General features: G+C 50.0%; 1 protein-coding gene across 5 annotated transcripts in view; it reads right to left on the reverse strand.

Moving 5' to 3' along the window:
• The window catches only part of dync2i1 (dynein 2 intermediate chain 1), a 132,284-nt gene extending 111,034 nt beyond the window's left edge, over positions 1-21,250 (reverse strand). For all 5 annotated transcript variants that reach the window (XR_011593398.1, XM_070881606.1, XM_070881607.1 and 2 more), the window contains exons 1-2: positions 21,165-21,250; positions 4,052-4,105 (exon numbers count right to left, since the gene is read on the reverse strand). Coding sequence is in view for 4 of the 5 variants with exons in the window: in XM_070881606.1 (XP_070737707.1) it covers positions 4,052-4,105; positions 21,165-21,179 (69 nt within the window). In the remaining variant the exon portion in view is untranslated. The remainder of the gene's footprint in view (positions 1-4,051; positions 4,106-21,164) is intronic.
• Positions 21,251-22,226: the final 976 nt, after the last annotated feature.

Genomic DNA, 22,226 nt, shown 5'->3' on the forward strand with positions numbered 1-22,226 from the left:
ACATAGATTGGGCTAACCAAACTGGAAGCAATACGGTGGAGGAGGATTTTCTGGAGTGCATAAGGGATGCTTTTTTAGACCAATATGTCGAGGAACCAACTAGGGGGGAGGCCATCTTAGACTGGGTGTTATGTAATGAGAGAGGATTAATTAGCAATCTCGTTGTGCGAGGCCCCTTGGGGAAGAGTGACCATAATATGGTGGAATTCTGCATTGGGATGGAGAATGAAACAGTTAATTCAGAGACCATGGTCCAGAACTTAAAGAAGGCTAACTTTGAAGGTATGAGGCGTGAATTGGCTGGGATGGATTGGCGAATGATACTTAAGGGGTTGACTGTGGATGGGCAATGGCAGACATTTAGAGACCGCATAGATGAACTACAACAATTGTACATTCCTGTCTGGAATAAAAATAAAAAAGGGAAGGTGGCTCAACCGTGGCTATCAAGGGAAATCAGGGATAGTATTAAAGCCAAGGAAGTGGCATACAAATTGGCCAGAAATAGCAGCGAACCTGGGGACTGGGAGAAATTTAGAACTCAGCAGAGGAGGTCAAAGGGTTTGATTAGGGCAGGGAAAATGGAGTATGAGAAGAAGCTTGCAGGGAACATTAAGACGGATTGCAAAAGTTTCTATAGATATGTAAAGAGAAAAAGGTTAGTAAAGACAAACGTAGGTCCGCTGCAGTCAGAATCAGGGGAAGTCATAACGGGGAACAAAGAAATGGCGGACCAATTGAACAAGTACTTTGGTTCGGTATTCACGAAGGAGGACACGAACAACCTTCCGGTTATAAAAGGGGTCGGGGGGTCTAGTAAGGAGGAGGAACTGAGGGAAATCCTTATTAGCCGGGAAATTGTGTTGGGGAAATTGATGGGATTGAAGGCCGATAAATCCCCAGGGCCTGATGGACTGCATCCCAGAGTACTTAAGGAGGTGGCCTTGGAAATAGTGGATGCGTTGACAGTCATTTTCCAACATTCCATTGACTCTGGATCAGTTCCTGTGGAGTGGAGGGTAGCCAATGTAACCCCACTTTTTAAAAAAGGAGGGAGAGAGAAAACAGGGAATTATAGACCGGTCAGCCTGACATCGGTAGTGGGTAAAATGATGGAATCAATTATTAAGGATGTCATAGCAGTGCATTTGGAAAGAGGTGACATGATAGGTCCAAGTCAGCATGGATTTGTGAAAGGGAAATCATGCTTGACAAATCTTCTGGAATTTTTTGAGGATGTTTCCAGTAGAGTGGATAAGGGAGAACCAGTTGATGTGGTATATTTGGACTTTCAGAAGGCGTTCGACAAGGTCCCACACAAGAGATTGATATGCAAAGTTAGAGCACATGGGATTGGGGGTAGTGTACTGACATGGATTGAGAACTGGTTGTCAGACAGGAAGCAAAGAGTAGGAGTAAATGGGGACTTTTCAGAATGGCAGGCAGTGACTAGTGGGGTACCGCAAGGTTCTGTGCTGGGGCCCCAGCTGTTTACACTGTACATTAATGATTTAGATGAGGGGATTAAATGTAGTATCTCCAAATTTGCGGATGACACTAAGTTGGGTGGCAGTGTGAGCTGCGAGGAGGATGCTGTGAGGCTGCAGAGCGACTTGGATAGGTTAGGTGAGTGGGCAAATGCATGGCAGATGAGGTATAATGTGGATAAATGTGAGGTTATCCACTTTGGTGGTAAAAACAGAGAGACAGACTATTATCTGAATGGTGACAGATTAGGAAAAGGGGAGGTGCAAAGAGACCTGGGTGTCATGGTACATCAGTCATTGAAGGTTGGCATGCAGGTGCAGCAGGCGGTTAAGAAAGCAGGTGGCATGTTGGCCTTCATAGCAAGGGGATTTGAGTACAGGGGCGGGGAGGTGTTGCTGCAGTTGTGCAGGGCATTGGTGAGGCCACACCTGGAGTATGGTGTACAGTTTTGGTCTCCTAACCTGAGGAAGGATATTCTTGCTATTGAGGGAGTGCAGCGAAGGTTCACCAGACTGATTCCCGGGATGGCGGGACTGACCTATCAAGAAAGACTGGATCAACTGGGCTTGTATTCACTGGAGTTCAGAAGAATGAGAGGGGACCTCATAGAAACATTTAAAATTCTGACGGGGTTAGACAGGTTAGATGCAGGAAGAATGTTCCCAATGTTGGGGAAGTCCAGAACCAGAGGTCACAGTCTAAGGATAAGGGGTGAGCCATTTAAGACCGAGATGCGGAGGAACTTCTTCACCCAGAGAGTGGTGAACCTGTGGAATTCTCTACCAATTCACTAAATATATTCAAAAAGGAGTTAGATGAGGTCCTTACTACTCGGGGGATCAAGGGGTATGGCGAGAAAGCAGGAATGGGGTACTGAAGTTGAATGTTCAGCCATGAACTCATTGAATGGCGGTGCAGGCTAGAAGGGCCGAATGGCCTACTCCTGCACCTATTTTCTATGTTTCTATGTTTCTATGAAGCTACCTGGGTGTGAGAACTGAGTTAACCTGTCTGGAAGAATGAGTTTTCGAAAATCCTTCCCCCACAAGAGACATTAACATCACAAAATCACCCAGAGGTAGCTACCCATCAACATGGGTCTGGACAACCATTTCAGCATATACATCACAAAGAGGTCCAATTCAGCCTGTATGTGAAAGACTAAGCACAAAAGGACATTGCAATTACCAAACTAATATTTCCATCAGGAAACAGTTTTCGAACATCAACCCACCCAAGACATATCAACTTTTAACGAGCCCGACAAAATATTACAAAGAAGAACCAAGCCAGACAAAATTATACAAAGGATTTTGAAGAGATTTGGCGCTAAGATTAATACACTGAAATTGTATCACCGGCCTCTGTTTTCAACAGAGGTTATGGGTGGTTGCTCGGTAGCTACAAGGCTGCTACTACCTCAGATGACACTTTGACTGACAGACTAGTACCACACTATGCTGTGTCATCAAGACAAGGAGAGAAACCAATGCGACAGTTGTAAACTAACTTCTGCAGCCTCGAAGCCCTGAAGTCCTGAAGGATGGAAGGACATCACCATCGCAGTAGCGACCGACCACAGTCAACGTGGTATCAAGGGAAAAACAACCGCGATCTACCGTTAACTATCAAAAGGGTTAGTAAGCATAGTCCCTGCATGCCCTGGAGTCTAACCTAGCTAGAATTAGGTATTGGGAGGTGGGAGGTATAATTTACTGTGACCCCCCTTTGAATGTGTAGTGCATGGTTCTTTATTAGAGTGATTTGTGATTTTAAGTTTGACCTTGTACCTTTCCTTGTATTGTTCTTTATTAGAGTGATTGTAAGTTTGGCCTTGTATTTTCTTACTAGAGTAATAAGCCTGTATTACCTTGACTGTAATAAAAACAAAGTTCTTTGCATCAAACCAGAGTCCTTTGCACTTTTGTCACACCCTACAAATAAATCCAGCGTACAGAACCCAAGGGAGTGGGAGCGATTCGAACCGCTCAAGTTGATCAGAAAGGAACCTGACCCCCACAAAGAGACAACCCCCCCCTCTTACAGTGAGTAGCTCTGCAAGAAAAAGGTTAGTAATTGGTTTTTTACTCATTATTTTAAAATTCTGTTGTGGTGATTTAAGTTAAAAGGGTCCTGAGAATGTTATGATTTTTTATGTTCTGCTTTTTGAAAAAATATTTTGTGTTTTTTTCCTCCTCGGCCCAACCCGCAGCCTCGGGGTAAATCTTTTGTGAATTTATTAATTATCGCCCATTTTCTTTAAGAACCGCCCAATCGACCCAAAATTCCACTTTTTCGCCGAGAATCGGAGTGCAACGCCCATATTTTTCTCTATTTTTTTTTTGGTGCGCGGGGGGTGGGAGGGAGTTTTCACCGACGATAATCTTGGGAATCTTAGCAGTCTTTTGAGCAGCAATCGGGCACTGGCGGGTTGTTAGGAAATTCTAGCCCGTTGACTCGACAGTATCAAACACTGGCTTGAGAGATTGGTCAATCAACAACCAATTTCTGCTCTTGTGATTGGTCTACAACTGCATTATATTTTAGAATTAAAAGCAATTACTTTAATATGCTTGAGCAGCTCCTCTGATTTCCAGGTGTCATCTTTGGTTTTCCCCTAAAATAAAGTAAAATTGAACATCTTTAAGAATGAGGAAAGAAAAACTGCAAATTCTGGAAATCTGAACCAAAAACTGAAAACATTGCAAAAACACGGCAGGTCAAGTTAGTGATTAGGAAATATTACTGCAGGTATTTTTAAAATTATATACATAAGAGATGTTACTGACTAAATATCTTTGTATTCAATTGCATATTAAATATAGATATTGCTAGAAAATGTTATTTTACTTGAAAGCCGAATTCATCATTTTTCATTTGGAAAGAGGACTAAAATATAAGACAATCAACAGAATGATTTCTGCATAATATTGGTTGGTTAGATTGAAGGCTGCGCACATCAAATGGATTGCTGCATTTATGAAGTACAATTGAAAACCAAACAGACAAATAAATAAGGAATTTTTTTTATTTACTAACATATTAAAAATGATACGTCAGCACACCCAGATATTACACTCTGTTACAGATGCAAAACAATCATAAAATGCTGGGTGCTTCTGAACTGCAACCTGCAACTGCCAAGCATATTCCAATCAGAAAGTTCCCTCACCAAACACAATGGGCCAGAATTTAGACAGGGAACAAACAGCACCTGCCCTTAATTAGACTTGCCATGCCCATTTAATTTCTATGACCTTTTGCACTGGAAGTTGCTGTTAGTGAAAGAACATCTGGGACATGTGTGAACAGGACAGGACTGTGTCTCTCCTTCACCAATCATTTTAAAGTATTGTTAATGAACAGCACAGAGTACGAACTAGCAAGTGCAAATTACAATAGTGAATTTAATGTCAAATCAGGTACAGAAAGCGAAATTCAGACAGAAAGAAAGATGGCATTAAAAGAGAGCGAGAAAAGAGACAAAGAAAAAGTAAATAAAGTGTAATTTACACTTGTTAAAAATAATCTCCAACAACAATTAACATCTGAAGAAATGAGATTCCACCCTTGTAAAAGTTAATTTTCAAGTACCAGAGAAGTTACTTTGGCAGTAATTAAGATTCATCATGCTGTTAAAAAGGATAAGCCCCAACTTTCTGTGGCCAGTTATCTTCCGCCCAAGTAAAGGAACCTCACACTATTCATTACATTGAAGACAGACAGTGAAATTCCGTTTTTGCAGAGTTTACGAAGGAGCAGCGCATCTCGTACAGCAACATCAGGACTTTTGTGTTTAACTGCGCATCTGCGCTCGCCTGGTGTTGCTGTCCAATTTGTGAATAAATAATGATGAGCGCGTGAGCCTCACCATTATTTTTACGATGAATTCTGGCCCATAGAAACATTGGGTTGCCTCAGGCTGTGTTTGTTTAAAGCAATTAGACCATGTGATTTAAAGAAACAAGCCATTGAGCACACTCCACCTTAACAGCAGAATAATATATTGCGATTTGCACGGTATAACGTTCCTTTCATTACAAAAAGATCATCTGATTTACAATAAGCAATGCCATGCTCTAAGGTCTTTTTATATTTCACTGGTAGCCATGCTGCTGTTGCGACGGTAAAGAGAACATTCATACAGTCTGTCTTGAAGTCCCTCTGATTAAACAATTATTGAGCATACCGGTCAAAAATGACCGCCGGGGCACTCAAAGACCCAGCTAAGAGAGCCCTATACAGCCAGCGCCTCACTGCCAACCTAGTGACTCTCGATGACTCCGAGATGCAGACAGCGTTTCGTCTGCCCTCCAGACGACTATAATCAGCGCCTGCGAAGAGACGCTCGATCACTCAACCAGGAATCACTAGGACTGATTTGATGAGAATGACCAGGAGATCCAGAAGCTAATAAACCGCAAGCGCAGGGCATGTCTGAACTTAAAGCAACAACCCAACTCGGGAGCAGCAAAGCAGCTCGACAAACAGCTGAATGACAAGGTCCAACAAAAAACCCGCGACCTATAGAATAGATCGTGGAAGGAGAAAGCACAGGAGATTCAGCAGTTGGCCGACAGCCATGACGTGGGAGGATTCTTCACCAGAGTCAAGTCCACCTACGGCCCAAGCACTCAGGCCCCACCCCACTGCTAGCCAAGAACGGGGAGATACTCATCAAAGACACTAAGGCAGTCAGGGCCCGCTGAAGGCGCACTTCGAAGATCTCCTGAATTGAGACTCTGCCTTTGACATGAGTGTCGTCGACTCCATCCCGCAGCATGCTACCTACCATCTCATCAAAACCCAGCCCTGCACAAGATAGAAAAGGTCATCCGTCAGCTCAAGAACAAGGCATCAGGAGCAGATGGAATCCACGACGTGGCACTAAAGTATGGCGGAGAGGCACTATTGGCTCGAATGCATAGCCTCATCTCTCTCATCTGGAAGGAGGAATGCATGCCTGGAGATGTGGTAATCGTGACCATCTTTAAAAAAGGGGACAAGTCCGACTGCGGCAACTACAGAGGAATCTCCGTTGTCGGCCACTAGGAAAGTCTTCGCTAGAATCCTCCTCAACCGTCTTCTCCCTGTGGCTGAGGAGCAACTCCCAGAGTCCCAGTGTAGATTCCATCCACTACGGGGTACAACGGACATGATCTTCACGGCATGACAACTGCAAGAGAAATGCAGGGAACTGCATCAACCCTTGTACATGGCCTTCTTTGATCTCACAAAGGCCTTTGACACTGTTAACCGCGAGAGACTATGAAGCGTCCTCCTCCGTTTCGGCTACCCCCAAATGTTTGTCGCCATCCTCCGCCTGCTCCACGACAACATGCAAGCCATGATCCTGACCAACAAATCCACCACAGACCCAACCCATGTCCAGACAGGGGTCAAGCAGGGCTGCGTCATTGCGCCAACCCTTTTCTCGATCTTCCTCGTTGCAATGCTCCATCTCACGCTCAACAAGCTCCCCACTGGAGTGGAACTAAACTATAGAACCAGTGGAAACCTGTTCAACCTTCATCGCCTCCAGGCTAGATCTAAGACCGTCCCATCCTCTGTCGTCGAACTACAGTGTGAGGACGACACTTGCATCTGCACACAGTCAGCGGCTGAACTCCAAGCCATCAATAACATCTTCACCGAGGCATACGAAAGCATGGGCCTTACACTAAACATCCGTAAGACAAAGGTCCTCCACCAACCTGACCCCGCCACATAGCACTGCCCCCAGTCATCAAAATCCACGGCTCAGCTTTGGACAACATGGACCACTTTCCATACCACAGGAGCTTACTTTCAGCAAGACAGACATCGACGACGAGGTCCACCACCACCTCCAGTGCGCCAGCGCAGCCTTCAGTCACCTGAGGAAGAGTGTGTTCGAGGATCAGGCCCTCAAATCTGCCACCAAGCTTATGGTCTACAGGGCTGAAGTGATACCCGCCCTACTGTATGGCTCAGAGACGTGGTCCATATACAGCAGACACTTCAAATCGCTGGAGAAATACCACCAACATCAGTGTTCTCGATCAGGCCAACATCCCCAGCATCGAAGCACTGACCACACTCGATCAGCTCCGTTGGGCAGGCCACATTGTCCACATACCTGACACAAGACTCCTAAAGCAAGCGCTCTACTCGGAACTCCTGCACGGCAAGCGAGCCCCAGGTGGGCAGAGGAAATGTCTCAAGGTCGCCCTCAAAGCCTCCTTGATAAAGTGCAACATCCCCACCGATACCTGGGAATCTCTGGCAAAAGACCACCCTAAGTGGAGGGAGAGCATCCGGGAGGGCGCAAGCACCTCGAGTCTCGTCGCCGAAAGTATGCAGAAAACAAGCGTAGGCAGCGGAAGGATCGTGCGGCAAACCAGACTCCCCACACACCCTTTCCTTCAATGACTGTCTGTCCCATTTGTGACAGAGACTGTAATTCCCATATTGGACTGTACAGTCACCTGAGAACTCACTTTGAGTGGAAGCAAGTCTTCCTTGATTGAGGGACTGCCTATGATGATGATATTCTGAGTCCCCAATGCCCCAAATTTAAAATTCTCATCCTTCTGTTTAAATCTTTTCAAAGTCACACCCCACCTTATCTCTGTACTCTTCTCCAGCTCTACAAGACTCCCCTGAAATCTGCATTCCTCTCACACTGACCTCTTGCCCATCCCTACACCATAATATTTGAAACCATTGTCATCAACAGCCTAGGTCCCACTGTCTGAAATCCTCCCCCAAGCCCCCTTTGCCTCTCCACTTCCGAGAATCTCCTCTTTAAAACCAACCACTTTGACCTCGACTAATATCGCCTTTTTTGTCTCAGTATCCATTTTTTCATTACACCTCTGTTAATGTTTGGGGATGTTAAGGCACTAGATACATGCAAGTCACCTTTGCAAATGAAGTACACACTGCAGAGATTGTCTGCTTACACATTCCATAAGTATTCTGTCGTAGTGGAGAATGAATGGCACTCCACAAGATTCCCAAAAGTTAAGATGTCTCATTACATGAGCGATGTTCTCCTTTATTGCTAAGATAACGCGATCAACCAGTGCTTCAATGGGCTAAACAGGAGAACAAACCACAAAATAGATGTGGCAACAATATGCTATGTCTCCGTGCAAGATAAGCACGAACAGTAAGAATACTATTCTGCTTCTGGTTAATGTTCAATACTGCTGTGTACTCAAGTGTTATCTGTCACAAATCATTTATCCTTACAACAACCCCTGAGGTGCACACGATACCTTCCTTTACTAACTGCAAATTTTTTGCCTTTTTATTTTATTTCTTATATTTTTCTTGAACAAAGTTCCAATTTAAAAAAAATACTATGTGCAACATATCATCTTGCCACATTTCAGGGTAGTCCTGTTCTGAACACTCATCTTTCCAATACTCATTAAAAATGAATGCATCCCATTTCTAATGTTATGAATGTATGAGAAGATGGCAAGAAAAGGGACCATCAGGCCCTTCAATGCTCACCACATCCTTCAGACAACACCATGCATTACCTTCCCCAAATCGCTAGTGATGCTAACTCCGAGGGCAAGCAAAAAAAAATACCTGGAAAAAAACCTCTGGCTAATTTCAGGAATAACTCCTGTAAATTCCTCCCCAACTCCCTAAGACAATTAAACGAGCATCAGAAATCATGGTTACCCATAGCATATCACTAGATGTAAGCAACTAAATCATCCCCACTGTTTTTACGAATACAGAACTGTGCAGGATGAGAAACGGCTATATCAATCTATCAGACCAATCCTAAAGTTTATATGGAGACTTCATAGCCCATTTTGGACCTCAGTAGTTCACAGCACAGAAGTAGACCATTCAGGCCATCATGTCTGTACCAGCCCTTTACTAAAGAAATCCAAAACAACTTCCATTCTTAACTCTCTCCCCGTAGCCTAGTATCCTTCTCTGCTTAAAAATATTTCACATTTTCTCTTAAAAGAAGCAATTGTCTCTGACTCAATAATTCCCTCTGGCAAAGCATGCCATGCTCCAACAACCGTCTGTGCAAAGAAATCTTTTCGAACCTCTTTCCTTATTCTGATTGGCAATTTGGAAATTGATGACCCCTCGTCACGGACTCGCCAAACAAAGGAAATTGTCTTTCCCATCCATCATCAAAACGCGACATAATTTTTAAAACCTCAAGTAAATCTGCTCTTAACCTTTGCTCCAATGGAAATAGTTCCAGTATCTCAAGTCTCTCCTCATAACTATAGTTTCCCATCCCTAGGATCATCCTGATGAATCTACCCTGATCACTCTCTACAGCTTTATATTTTACACCAGTCAATGTTCACATCTGAAAAGTTTATCCATCACCCTCTTGAAATTTCTACTACTCCCTGTTTGCATTAACGCCCCCACCCCAGTCAGTAGGTAATTTCATATCATCACCAGCCTCTGCATGAAGCATATATTCACCAAAATGAAAGAGAAGTGGAGGGCGGTCAGAGGGAGAGTGAAGGAGGAGGCTTTAAACAATGGGCCGAAAATTGAGGTTGGAGGCTTCCTTCGTACGAATGCCTCCGACCCGAAAAAAATCTACGAATCTACCTGCTGGTCCCGGAGGAATGTTGGATCCTGGTCGGAGGCCTAGATTTGCTGCGCAGCGCATGGGGACATGTCTTTCAGGGACCTTGTCAGGGGAGAAGAGCTGAGAGAGAAAGCGAGGCAAAGACTGTTAACTGTTGCAGCGAAGAGGGACGTCATCAAGGTCTAGGTTGATCATTGGAGGGTGGGCAGGTACAGCAGGAGCGGCGAGGTCGGGGCGAAGGAGCGGCGAGAGATTGTAGAGGGATGTGATCAGTGCCAGAAGAGGCGAGGGCCCAGGGGCAGCACGGGCCAGCCCACACTGCGATATGCATGCGTACTAGGTCCATACAGCAGAGCAGGTCTCCAGTCATCTTGGATAACCCTTGCCACTGGACCAAGCCCAAGCTCGGTCAAACCCGTGTGATGGCTGGTATGCAACGGTCACCACACGTTGAAAAAAAATTCACACAAAGGCATCTTCCACCTGGAATATTAGGTCCTTCATTGAAACACCTGTGCACTCATCCTTTTTTTGGCATGGAAGCAAGTCATCCTCGTTTTGAGGGACTGCCTATGAAGATATTCACCATTTATCATCTAAGCTTGAATTCATATTTTCTTGCTTCTCCTGGGGCTCAGTAACAATGAGCTTCTCACTTGGATCCAATTTTCTATTCCGTTTAAGATTATAAATACCTCATGATGTTTACCTGGAAGCCCATTTCCACCCACCCCCCCCCCCCCCCCGCAATATCCTTCAATCTACCTGCAGTTTTCCCTCGTAGCATAAGGATGCAATCCCACTTTCCACTCCCTTTGTAGCCTTTTGATTACTCCCTCCAAAGCCAGGATTCAACCCCTGCTCCCTGCTTCCAACCCAATGGTGCAGTACCTCGAACTGTAATAATCAAGCTGGGTTGCAAACCCCTGCCAAAGCTTTCGAGTTGTGCTCTATCTCTTGAGTTATGATCCTGTTCACCTTTTTCACCATCCTTGAACTTTGTTTCTGTTCAAAGCTCCTGGTCCCACTTTTCACCTTCGTAGTCCTTTCCAGGAAACCACACTGTTCTCCATGAACTTGCTTTGAAGGTTTCTGCTGTTCCCTGCATGCTATCCCAAAGAACTATCCCAAGGAACATCAGTATTCTCGATGTGGAAATGTATTTTTATCTAAGCTGATACCACACGGTATTTTTGTGCCCTTTTTAATATATAACAAAATGGAGTCCTGGTCCTTGCAGAAATTTCTGAATAAAGCAGTCGGCTTGCAGAAACAGCTAAATCTGGCTTGAAAGGGCTGATAGCCACCAGACAGCTAGGAGGCAAGTCCTGCTGAGACAAGTACCCACCCCCCCACCCCCCATGGTGCTCTCCTATTGTCTATATGACACCAGTTCCACGCCACCCCACCCTTTTCGAAGTACTCAAACCACCAGCCATTATCTCTTGTAGAGACCTCATCCATTTGATGCAAAAGATAACTGACCAGGAAACTGGACAATCCTGACACAATGCAAGGCAGGTAATAGCTCATTACCACACTCTCATCGAGTAATGGCCGGCTGGCCAACTAATAACCCTGACAAAAGGAAATATCTGGAAACCACGTCAGGACAAGGATGTAGTAATTAACTCTTTATCTGTATTCACTGACTGCGAGACAGAGCCAATACACAGGGAGAGGCCATAACTTGAGTTTTACTGTATAAATATCTCGTGAAACTGTACCATTTCGGAGGTGTTCACTTAGCCATTGACTGAGTGTGACCTTTCCCTTGCTAGCAAGTAAATTAAAGAAACTTCTGCCGGAGCTGAAGGTGTCTGAGTCATTTATCGGAGGTCGAGATTTCGACATCGATCAGGTCAATATCCCTAGCATCGAAGCACTGACCACACTCGACCAGCTCCATTGGACGGGCCACATCGTCCACATGCCCGACACGAGACTCACAAAGCAAGTGCTCGACTCAGAACTACTACACAATAAGCGAGCCCAAGGTGGGCAGAGGAAACGTTTCAAGGACACCCTCAAAGCCTCCTTGATAAAGTGCAACATCTCCACCGGCACATTAGAATCCCTGGCCCAAATCCGCCCTCAGTGGAGGAAGAGCATCCTGGAGCACGCTGAGCACCTCGAGTCTCGTCACCTTTGCATAAGCCAAGCTCAGGCAGCGGAAGAAGCGCGCGGCAAACCAGACTCCCCACCCACCCTTTCTTTCAACGACTGTCTGTCCCACCTGTGACAGAGACTATAATTCCTGGATTGGACTGTACAGTCACCTGAGAACTCACTTTGAGTGGGAGCACGTCTTCCTCGATTTCGAGGGACGGCCGAAAATGAAAGAATTATGCAGTCGCTTACATTCTTCTTTCCAAGGAGCTGCATGATTCTTTCTGACCTCCTTATGTGGGATGGATGGCATAAGAACATAAGAATTAGGAACAGGAGTGGGCCATCTAGCCCCTCGAGCCTGCTCCGCCATTCAACAAGATCATGGCTGATCTGGCCGTGGACTCAACTCCACTTACCCGCCCGCTCCCCATAACCCTGAGTTCCCTTATTGGTTAAAAATCTATCTATCTGTGATTTGAATACATTCAATGAGCTAGCCTCAACTGCTTCCTTGGGCAGAGAATTCCACAGATTCACAACCCTCTGGGAGAAGAAATTCATTCTCAACTCGGTTTTAAATTGGCTCCAACGAATTTTGAGGCTGTGCCCCCTAGTTCTAGTCTCCCCGACCAGTAGAAACAAGCTCTCTGCCTCTATCTTGTCTATCCCTTTCATTATTTTAAATGTTTCTATAAGATCACCCCTCATCCTTCTGAACTCCAACGAGTAAAGACCCAGTCTACTCAATCTATCATAAGGTAACCCCCTCATCTCCGGAATCAGCCTAGTGAATCGTCTCTGTACCCGCTCCAAAGCTAATATATCGTTCCTTAAGTAAGGTGACCAAAACTGCACGCAGTACTCCAGGTGCGGCCTCATCAATACCCTGTACAGTTGCAGCAGGACCTCCCTGCTTTTGTACTCTCGCAATCAAGGCCAACATTCCATTCGCCTTCCTGATTACCTGCTGCACCTGCAAACTAACTTTTTGGGATTCATGCACAAGTTAGCTCGCTACGTGAAATTAGGTCCAGGGTGTCCTTGGAGATGGAGCACGCGGTGTCCACCGGTACGCTCGCGGCCTTCCGCGAGAGGTGGGCACCGGAGGGACTGGAGTGCATCATCACGCCCGGCAACCAAATTTTAATTTGATTTTACGTTTTAAAGTTTAATTTGTTTTAATTGCCGGTGCTTTTAGTGTCCCCCTCCCCTTTTATAGGGGGCACTGGGAAAATTTGATTTTAGCGCCCCAAAAAAAAAAAAAATAATTTTAAAAGAAAAGGGGCCTTGAAAATGTCTGCTGTGTCACCCAGGTCGGGTGGCATGGTCTTAATGTTTTATGTTTTGCAGGTAAACTCAAAAGAGTTTCATGCACAAGGACCAATGGTGGAGCTTTGGAAGTGTGGCCTATTCACTTGGAGCCTGGAGCAGTGAGAGAAGGAGCTCCCTGCTTTGCTCCTGTCTGGAAGGCCTGGAGTGAGCCCTGAGACCAGCCCAGGAAGAGAAGGAAGGAAGGGGCTTCATTACCATTCATCCAGAGTGAGAGGAGGAGAGCAGAAGACTGCAACAACTTGATTAATTCCACAAAGAGTTGGGGAGAGGGGGAAGAAAGAACAACTTACTAATGTGGAAGGAGGGAAAGACTTCGTCCGCCAAAGGTGGGTGTGTTTTGGTGCACTCCCCAAAAAGACTTTGTTGTATCAGTGGGGGGAGGAAAGAAGACCAATCGAGGGCCGGAACATCGCGGGGGGTGTGTGTGTGTGTGGAAGTGTGTGTGGGAGTCTTGCCTACAGCTAGGCCCACACACCACTGAAGCACCCCTCCCCCATTGCCTAGCCTGGGATAGCTGGAGCTACCAGGCTGAAGAAACTCAATCACCCTAATTAACATGGTTGGGAGTGTGTACCTGTGTGGCTCCAGCTGCCCCAGGTGAAGACATCTTCTCCTCCCCACCCGAAGACCACCCCAAAGACTGTTTTGTTTGACATCTGGGGAGTGCACCCACCCATCGCTGTGAGGGGAGACCTGCCCTCGCAGCTTCCCTCTTTCCCACCCCCCCTCGCTCTTTCTCTCTTTCTCTGTCTCTCCCCTGTCTCTCGGAGAGCCCTTTCCTCCCAAGTGAAAAAAACAAGAACAATTAAGACAACTGAGCAGAGGGAGCAAGGCCCCTCCCCAATTGCCAACTAGGGGAGAGGAGTGCCTCTTTCAGAGCTCCCTCTGTTAAATATTTAAACGAGGCCACTTAAGACCATTGAGGCCTGTGACTTTGGGGTGGGTGTAGCCCTTAAAGGGACCCCGTGATAGCGACCCCATCCACGCCGGTGGCGGGGCCAGCAAGGACATATGCGCAGGCGGCGTCCACATCCACAGCGCCTCCTGCGCCCCTGCCACCATTCAGACTTATAACCAAAAAACACGGGGTCAAGAGCTACACTCACCCCACAATGAGCATTGAAGAGTGCGTGCGGGCGATGGCTGGGGTAGTCGGCCCCTCGGCCATTGTCGCAGCCTCCAAGATGTCTGGGAAGGCCGTGTTCTTCCTGGGGTCGGAGCGAGCGGTGTCCCGGGCCATTGAAAAGGGGCTCACGGTGGGCGGGGCGTTCCTGCCGGTGGACCCTCTCGAGGCCACCGAGCAGAGGGTCATTCTATCGAACGTCCCACCCTTTGTTCCCGCTAGGCTCCTCCTCCCTCACCGACACCAACTGGGGGAGGTAAGGTCGGGGATCAACCCCATACCGCTCGGCCTCAGGGAGAACAGCCTGCGCCACGTGTTCTCCTTCCGCCGCCAGCTCTTTGTCCGGCTCGCGCGGGAGGAGACCACGGAGGGATCGTTCAACGTAATGCACGAGGGGACTGCCTACCGTGTCTTTTGGACGTCGGACGGCGTGCGGTGCCATGCCTGTAGGGAGGTGGGGCACGTTCGCAATAACTGCCCCGCCTCCAAGGCCGTCAAACCACCGAAGGCGGCCAAGGCTGGCGCCGCCGCCACCCCTCCCCCTAGTTGCGTCCGCGTGCCGGAAGCCGTAGGTGCGCGGGCATCGTCGGAGGCCTTTGTTTTCACGGCCTCTGGCGGGGGGGGGGAGGGAGAGCGTCCGACCGGAAAGAAGGCGCGGAAGGCGGCGAAACATCTAGAGGCGGGTCCCCTCGGTGCGCCAGACAATCTGTTTACCACGCTCGGCCCAACCCCTTCACCGGCGAGCGCGGGGTGCCCTGAGCCCGTGCCCGAGCCCTTGACTAATACCGCAGAGGGGTTCGGGCGCGGGCAAGACAAGAAAAAGGGGGGAGTGGAGCGGGAGGCCTCGGCAGACATGGGGGTCTCCCTGCCTCCGCGCCCCCCCAGGAACAAAAGGAGGCGCCGCTCCAATGAGGCGGAGGGGGAACAACATTCCTCCGCGGAGGAGTCGGTGCCCGTCGCGTGTCCCGCGTCCCCCACCGGCGCCCCCAAACTGCGCCGTAGGCTCGAGGAATCTGTCCCCGGGGAGGATGAGACCGTCGAGGCTGCCCAGCCTCTGCCCCCTGGGGGTGGCGTGGAAAATCTGCCTGTCGTGGGGGGCGCGGGGCCAGCGGAGGAATGTGTTGCCGTCGGGTCTTGCTCGACTCGGCAGAAAATGAAACTGCAGACAATTTTAATATACATCCACACGCTGAGCCGGGGGTGTCGGCGGGGAGGGGGAAGAACAACAACCCTCGCCCCCTACTTTGGAGCTGAGGGACTTGGTGGACCTGGAGAATTTCCTAAACCGGGACTCTCCGTGTTCCCCGGCTCCTGGGGCGGGGGAGGACCCCCTTCCGCTGTCGCTTCCCGACCCAGCACCACTTTTAAAAGAGCCCAGTGGGGACTCCTCCGCCGACGATCCTGGGGGTGGGATCGGGGCAGAGCCAGGGCCAGATGGAGCGGCCGGGCCGTTTGCCGTACCACGTGCGCTCAACGGGCCGGCTGCTGGTGGCGACCTCCCAGGGGAGGACGGGGACTCGGTGGGGGACACGGGAGAAGAGCTAGAGTCCACCGCCAGTGAGGCGGTGGATCTGCTCGCGTCCGCCGTTGAGGCCCTCCTCATTCCTGCAAAGGAACTCCGGGACTTTTTGGTCCAGTGCCAGGGTCGCCGCGACCGAGCCCGTCTGGCCCTGGAAAGATGGTCTGAGCCAGTGATGATCATCGCGTCCGTCCGTGCCGCCGTTAAAACCTTGGCCGCGGGCGGGCCCTTGACAAGGGCGCAAGACCTTGAGCTGCGCCGGCTCAGAGGGTTCCTCGCTGGGCTGCGGACGGAGTGGAGGCCAAAAAACAACTCCACTCCCCCCTCCACAATAGGTTAGGTAGAGGTTGCACTATGCTCGTCATGAAGATAACTATAGCCAGCCTCAACATCAACGGCGGCAGAGAGGCACGCCGTAGATTTAACAATTTTTCGCTCCTGCGGGAGGGGAAATATGCGGCGTGCTTCCTGCAAGAAACCCACACCGTTCCGGGAGACGAAGCCACGTGGCTCCTGGAATGGCAAGGAGAGGTCCGCATGAGCCACCTCACCGCCACTTCTAGTGGGGTGGCCATCTTGCTGGCCCCGCATTTTCAGCCGGAGATCTTGGGGGTCAAGGAGCCCGTGTCAGGCCGCTTGCTGCACGTAACGGTTCGCCTGGGGGACGTGCCGCTCCATCTCGTGAACATGTACGCCCCTCAGCCCGGCCCGCAGCAAACGCGCTTCTTCAAAGAGGTGTCCGCTCTTCTTGGCTCCGTCGACTTCGGCGACTGCATTGTCCTCGGGGGGGATTTTAACTGCACCCTCGAGGCGCGGGACCGCTCCGATGCCCCGCAGAGCATGACGGCGATGGAGAAGTTGAGGGACCTGGTCGGGTCCTTCGACTTGGTGGACGTCTGCCGAAATCTCCATCCCGACTCCAGCGCCTTTACTTGGGTGAGGCCTGGAGTAGGATGGTCCAGAGTCGACCGCCTTTACGTGTCTCGGGCGTACGTTTCCTGCGTCCCGGCGGCCTCCATGCGGCCGGTACCGTGTTCGGACCGCCACCTGGTGTGGGCGGAGCTCGCTTCGCTCCGCGCAAGGACGGGGTCCGCGTACTGGCATTTTAACAACCAGCTGCTGGAGGACGTGCGGTTCCAGGACTCGTTCCGTCGTTTCTGGGCCGACTGGAGAAGGAAGCAGGGGGGCTTCCCCTCCTTGAGGCTATGGTGGGACGTGGGCAAGGCTCACGTCCGCGTCTTCTGTCAAGCTGACGCGAGGGGGTCGACCAAGAGGCGGGCGGCCAGGGTCGGGCGCCTGGAAAAAGAGGTGCTCGACCTGGAAGCCCGTCTCGCTCAAGTCGTCCAGGACCCGGCCCTGCGGACGGTGTACGAAGCGAAGAAGGTCGCGCTGAAGGACCTGCAGCTCGTCGGGTCCCGAGGTGCGTTCGTGAGGTCGCGGATCTGGTTCCTGCGGGATCTGGACCGCGGCTCCCCCTTCTTCTACTCGCTGGAAAAAAGACAGAGTGTCCGTAAGCAGCTCTTGACGCTGCTGGCCGACGACGGCTCTCTCGTCTCAGATCCGGAGGGTGTCAACAACAGGGCCTGTGAATATTACGGGGCCCTGTTCTCACCGGAGCCATCCAGCGAGGAAGCGCGTAGAGTTTTGTGGGAGGACCTGCCGAAGGTCAGCCCGGAGGGCGCCGAAAATCTGGAAGCTCCGCTAAGCCTGGCGGAGCTGACCGGCGCCCTCGACCGGCTCTCGAGGGAAAAAGCCCCGGGGCTGGACGGGCTGACCGTGGAGTTCCACAGGGCATTCTGGGACGTCCTGGGGGGCGACTACACGCGGGTCCTGGGGGAAAGTCTTGCTGCCTAAGAAGGGCGATCTCCGCCTCCTTAAGAACTGGCGCCCGGTCTCCCTCCTCAGCACGGACTACAAAATCTTCACCAGGACGATGTCTGCTCGCCTTGGCGCCGTGCTGGACCACATGATCCACCCCGATCAGTCCTACACGGTCCCGGGCCGGACAATCCACGATAACATCCATCTGGTCCGGGACCTCATCCATTATTCCCAGGAGGCTGGTCTGTCGGGCGCCTTCCTATCCCTCGACCAAGAGAAGGCGTTCGACAGGGTGGATCACGACTTTCTGTTCGGAACTCTGCGCGCTTTCGGGTTCGGGACGCATTTCGTCGCCCGGATCCGACTTTTGTACGCCGCCGGGGAGTGTCTGATAAAGGTTAACGCGTCCTAGATGGCGCCCCTTCGCTTTGGGAGAGGGGTGCGCCAGGGATGCCCCATGTCCGGCCAGTTATATGCCGTCTGCGTGGAGTCTTTCTTGCGCCTCCTGCGGACGAGGTTGACGGGACTGGCTCTGCAAGGGCCGGGCATGGAGGTCGTCCTCTCGGCTTACGCCGATGACGTGCTCCTCGCGGTAGAGGATCCCGCTGACCTGCGGAGGATGCGTGAGTGCCAGGAGATTTACTCGGCCGCATCCTCCGCCAGAATCAACTGGGAGAAATGTTCCGGACTCCTGGTGGGTCCCTGCCGGAGGAGCTCAGGCCTTTTGCCTGGAGCACGACCCATCTCCTCTATCTGGGAGTCTACCTTAGCCCCGACGAGGAAGCCTGGCCGGCGAACTGGCAGGAGCTGGAGGCCAGGGTCGCTGCTCGCCTAGGGCGCTGGACAGGACTGCTCCGAGTGCTGTCCTACAGGGGTCGAGCGCTAGTCATAAACCAGCTGGTGGCCGCCATGTTGTGGTACCGGCTGGTCACTTTGACCCCTCCCCCTGCGTTTGTCGGCAAGATACAGAAGGAGCTGGTGGACTTCTTCTGGAACAACAGGAAGCACTGGGTCTCTGCCGCAGTCTTGAGTGTCCCGCTTAGGGAGGGCGGTCAGTCGTTGGTGTGCGTCAGCGCCCAGCTCGCGACATTCCGTCTTCAGACCCTGCAGAGATACCTTTACGTCGAGCCCCCTCCGAGGTGGCGTGCTCTGGCGATGTATTTCTTCCGCCAGCAGCACGGCCTCAACTACGACACGCAGCTCCTGTTTGTGAGTGTGGGGGGGCGTCAGGACCGCCCTCCGGGAGCTGCCTGTCTTTTACAAGGAACTCATCAGGGTCTGGAACAAAGTCTCCACCAAGCGCAGCTCTCCACCGGCTGGAGTGGTGGCCGTCCTGCAGGAGCCGCTGCTCGGGAATCCGTACCTCCACGACCGAGGTTTTTGGTGGCGGTCGGACGAGAGGGCTGTGACTGGTGAGGTGACCAGGGTCAGGGACCTGCTCGATGGCGGAGGAGCGGGCTGGCGCGGCGCCTAGATTCTGCCAACGTCCGCCACACGGCCAATGCCATCGAGTCGCTAAAAAGAATTCCAGTAAATTAGTTAAACATGATTTCCCCTTCATGAATCCATGTTGCTTGATTGCACTATTCCGATCGAGATGTCCCGCTATTTCTTCCTTAATGATAGCTTCAAGCATTTTCCCCACTACAGATGTTAAACTAATCGGTCCATAGTTACCTGCCTTTTGTCTGGCCCCTTTTTTAAACAGAGGCGTTACATTAGCTGCTTTCCAATCCGCTGGTACCTCCCCAGAGTCCAGAGAGAATTTTGGTAGATTATAACGAATGCATCTGCTATAACTTCCGCCATCTCTTTTAATACCCTGGGATGCATTTCATCAGGACCAGGGGACTTATCTACCTTGAGTCCCATTAACCTGTCCAGCACTACCCCCCAAGTGATAGTGATTATCTCAAGGTCTTCCCTTTCCACATTCCCGTGACCAGCAATCTTTGGCATGGTTTTTGTGTCTTCCACTGTGAAGACCGAAGCAAAATAATTGTTTAAAGTCTCAGCCATTTCCACATGTCCCATTATTAAATCCCCCTTCTCATCTTCTAAGGGACCAACATTTGCTTTAGTCACTCTTTTCAGTTTTATATATCGGTAAAAGCTCCACTGTACTTTGTGCCCTACAGCTAATCCCTATACCCTCCATCATGCGGGGGGCTGTGCTTACGTTATTCATTTAACTCACCATCCTGATGGGCCTTTGCTGTACTCTGCACCCTCCATTCAGGAGTGTGGGATTCTGCTGCTCTTTGTCTATTACCTAGAAATTTCAGAATAAGGGGTCGTCCATTTAAAACAGAAACGAGGAGGAATTTCTTCTCTCATAGGGTCGGGAATCTTTGGAACTCTCTGCCCTAGACAGCTGTGGAGGCTGGGTCATTGAATAATTAAAGTTGGAGATAGACAGATTTTTGAACGATAAGGGTGTCAAGGATTATGGGGAGCGGGCGGAGAAGTGGAGTTGAGGCCAAGATCAGATCAGCCATGATCTTATTGAATGGCGGAGCAGGCTCGAGGGACCAAATGGCCTACTCCTGCTCCTATTTTTAAGTTCTTTTGTTGTAATTTCCATCATTTTCGGTTTTTAATTCAGTGGGTCTACTGGCAGAAACCAAGTAAGATCGATCAGCAAATAAAAAGCATTTCGAGGACAGTGTCGGTCCGACCCAAGGTTAGTTTGCGAATTCGAAATCTTATTCTACGGGATTAGAGTTAGGGTTTTGGGTTAGAATTAGGGTGTCAGGATTGGGGCTAATGGTTAGGGTTAGAATCCGTTTTTTTTTTAATTATCGACAACGCCGTTATTACTCGACACGTCCGCCACTTCTCACTCTCCAGGGTTTAGAAATGTCACCGGCTCAGACCTAACCTCTCTCTCAGAATAAATCCTCAGCAGCCACCGGGCGCCGAAGTAGAGTGCGCGTTTGGTGGGGGTCCTGTTAGAGAAAGAGTGAGGCACGAAGCTGAAAGCTCGGGCGGCTGCTGAGGACATACTCCGAGAGTGAGACTCGGTTTGGAGCCGGAGACATTCCTGGAGCCCGGAGAGTGGCGGCTGGCGCTGCCCGAGTGTTTCTGGCCTGGTTCCCCCCGCTCACCGCCTCCCCCTCAGAGAGCCCGCCGCTCTCTGACAGCGCCAACACTCGCTGCTGGCTTTTGTTTTTACTTTGTTGAGTTTTTTGTTTTACCTTGCTGGATCTCATGGTGCGAGCCGCGGCCGGCGTTACTATGGCGTTCTCCTGGCTCCCTGGTTACCGGACAGTCGCCATCTTGGTATGGTTCGGATCAAACGCACAAAACGGCGCATGCGTGTCATGGGTTGGAAACCATGGCAACGTTCATCCCAAACCCCGCCCCCCGAACTGTCGCTCCGACTGCGGGCTGGGTCACTGTGACGTCACCAATCCTGACCATGCACACTTGGATCGGTCTGTGGGACATGTTGCTGAATATGGAGCTGTGACTGTACAACTGTGTATTGCTGGGCAAGTCACATCGTTTGCATGCCAGACATGAGACTCTCAAAGCAAGCGCTCTACTCGGAACTCCTTCACGGCAAACGAACCAAAGGCGGGCAACGGAAACGTTACAAGGACACCCTCAAAGCGTCCCTGATAAAGTGTGACATCCGCACTGACACCTGGGAGTCCCTGGCCAAAGACCACCCTAAGTGGAGGAAGTGCATCCGAGAGGGCGCTGAGCTCCTCGAGTCTCAACGCCGAGACCATGCAAAAATCAAGCGCAGGCAGCGGAAAGAGCGTACGACAAACCATTCCCACCCATCCCTCCCCTCAATGACTATCTGTCCTACCTGTGACAGAGTCTGTGGCTCTCGTATTGGACTGTTCAGCCATCAATGAACTCACTTCAGGAGTGGAAGCAAGTCTTCCTCAATTCCGAGGGACTGCCTATGATGATGATGATGATGGTATAATAATTGAACTGTGGCAGTAACCGTTCTTCGTTATGTACTCATAAACTGCGAATGTAAACATGTACATCATACAACAACAACGTTTATTTATATAGCGCCTTTAACATTGTGAAACATCCCAAAGCCCTCCACAGGAGTGTTATGAGACAAAAAATTTGACACTAAGCCTCAAAAGGAGAAATTAGGGTGGGTGACCAAAAACTTGGTCAGAGGTAGGTTTTAAGGAGCGTCTTGAAGGCGGAAAAAGATTAGGAGGTTTAGGCAGGGAATTCCAGAGCTTCATCACAGGCAGTCCCTCGAAATCGAGGCAGACTTG

Source organism: Pristiophorus japonicus, chromosome 5, assembly GCF_044704955.1.
Source record: "Pristiophorus japonicus isolate sPriJap1 chromosome 5, sPriJap1.hap1, whole genome shotgun sequence".
In the NCBI taxonomy this organism is placed as follows: domain Eukaryota; kingdom Metazoa; phylum Chordata; class Chondrichthyes; family Pristiophoridae; genus Pristiophorus; species Pristiophorus japonicus.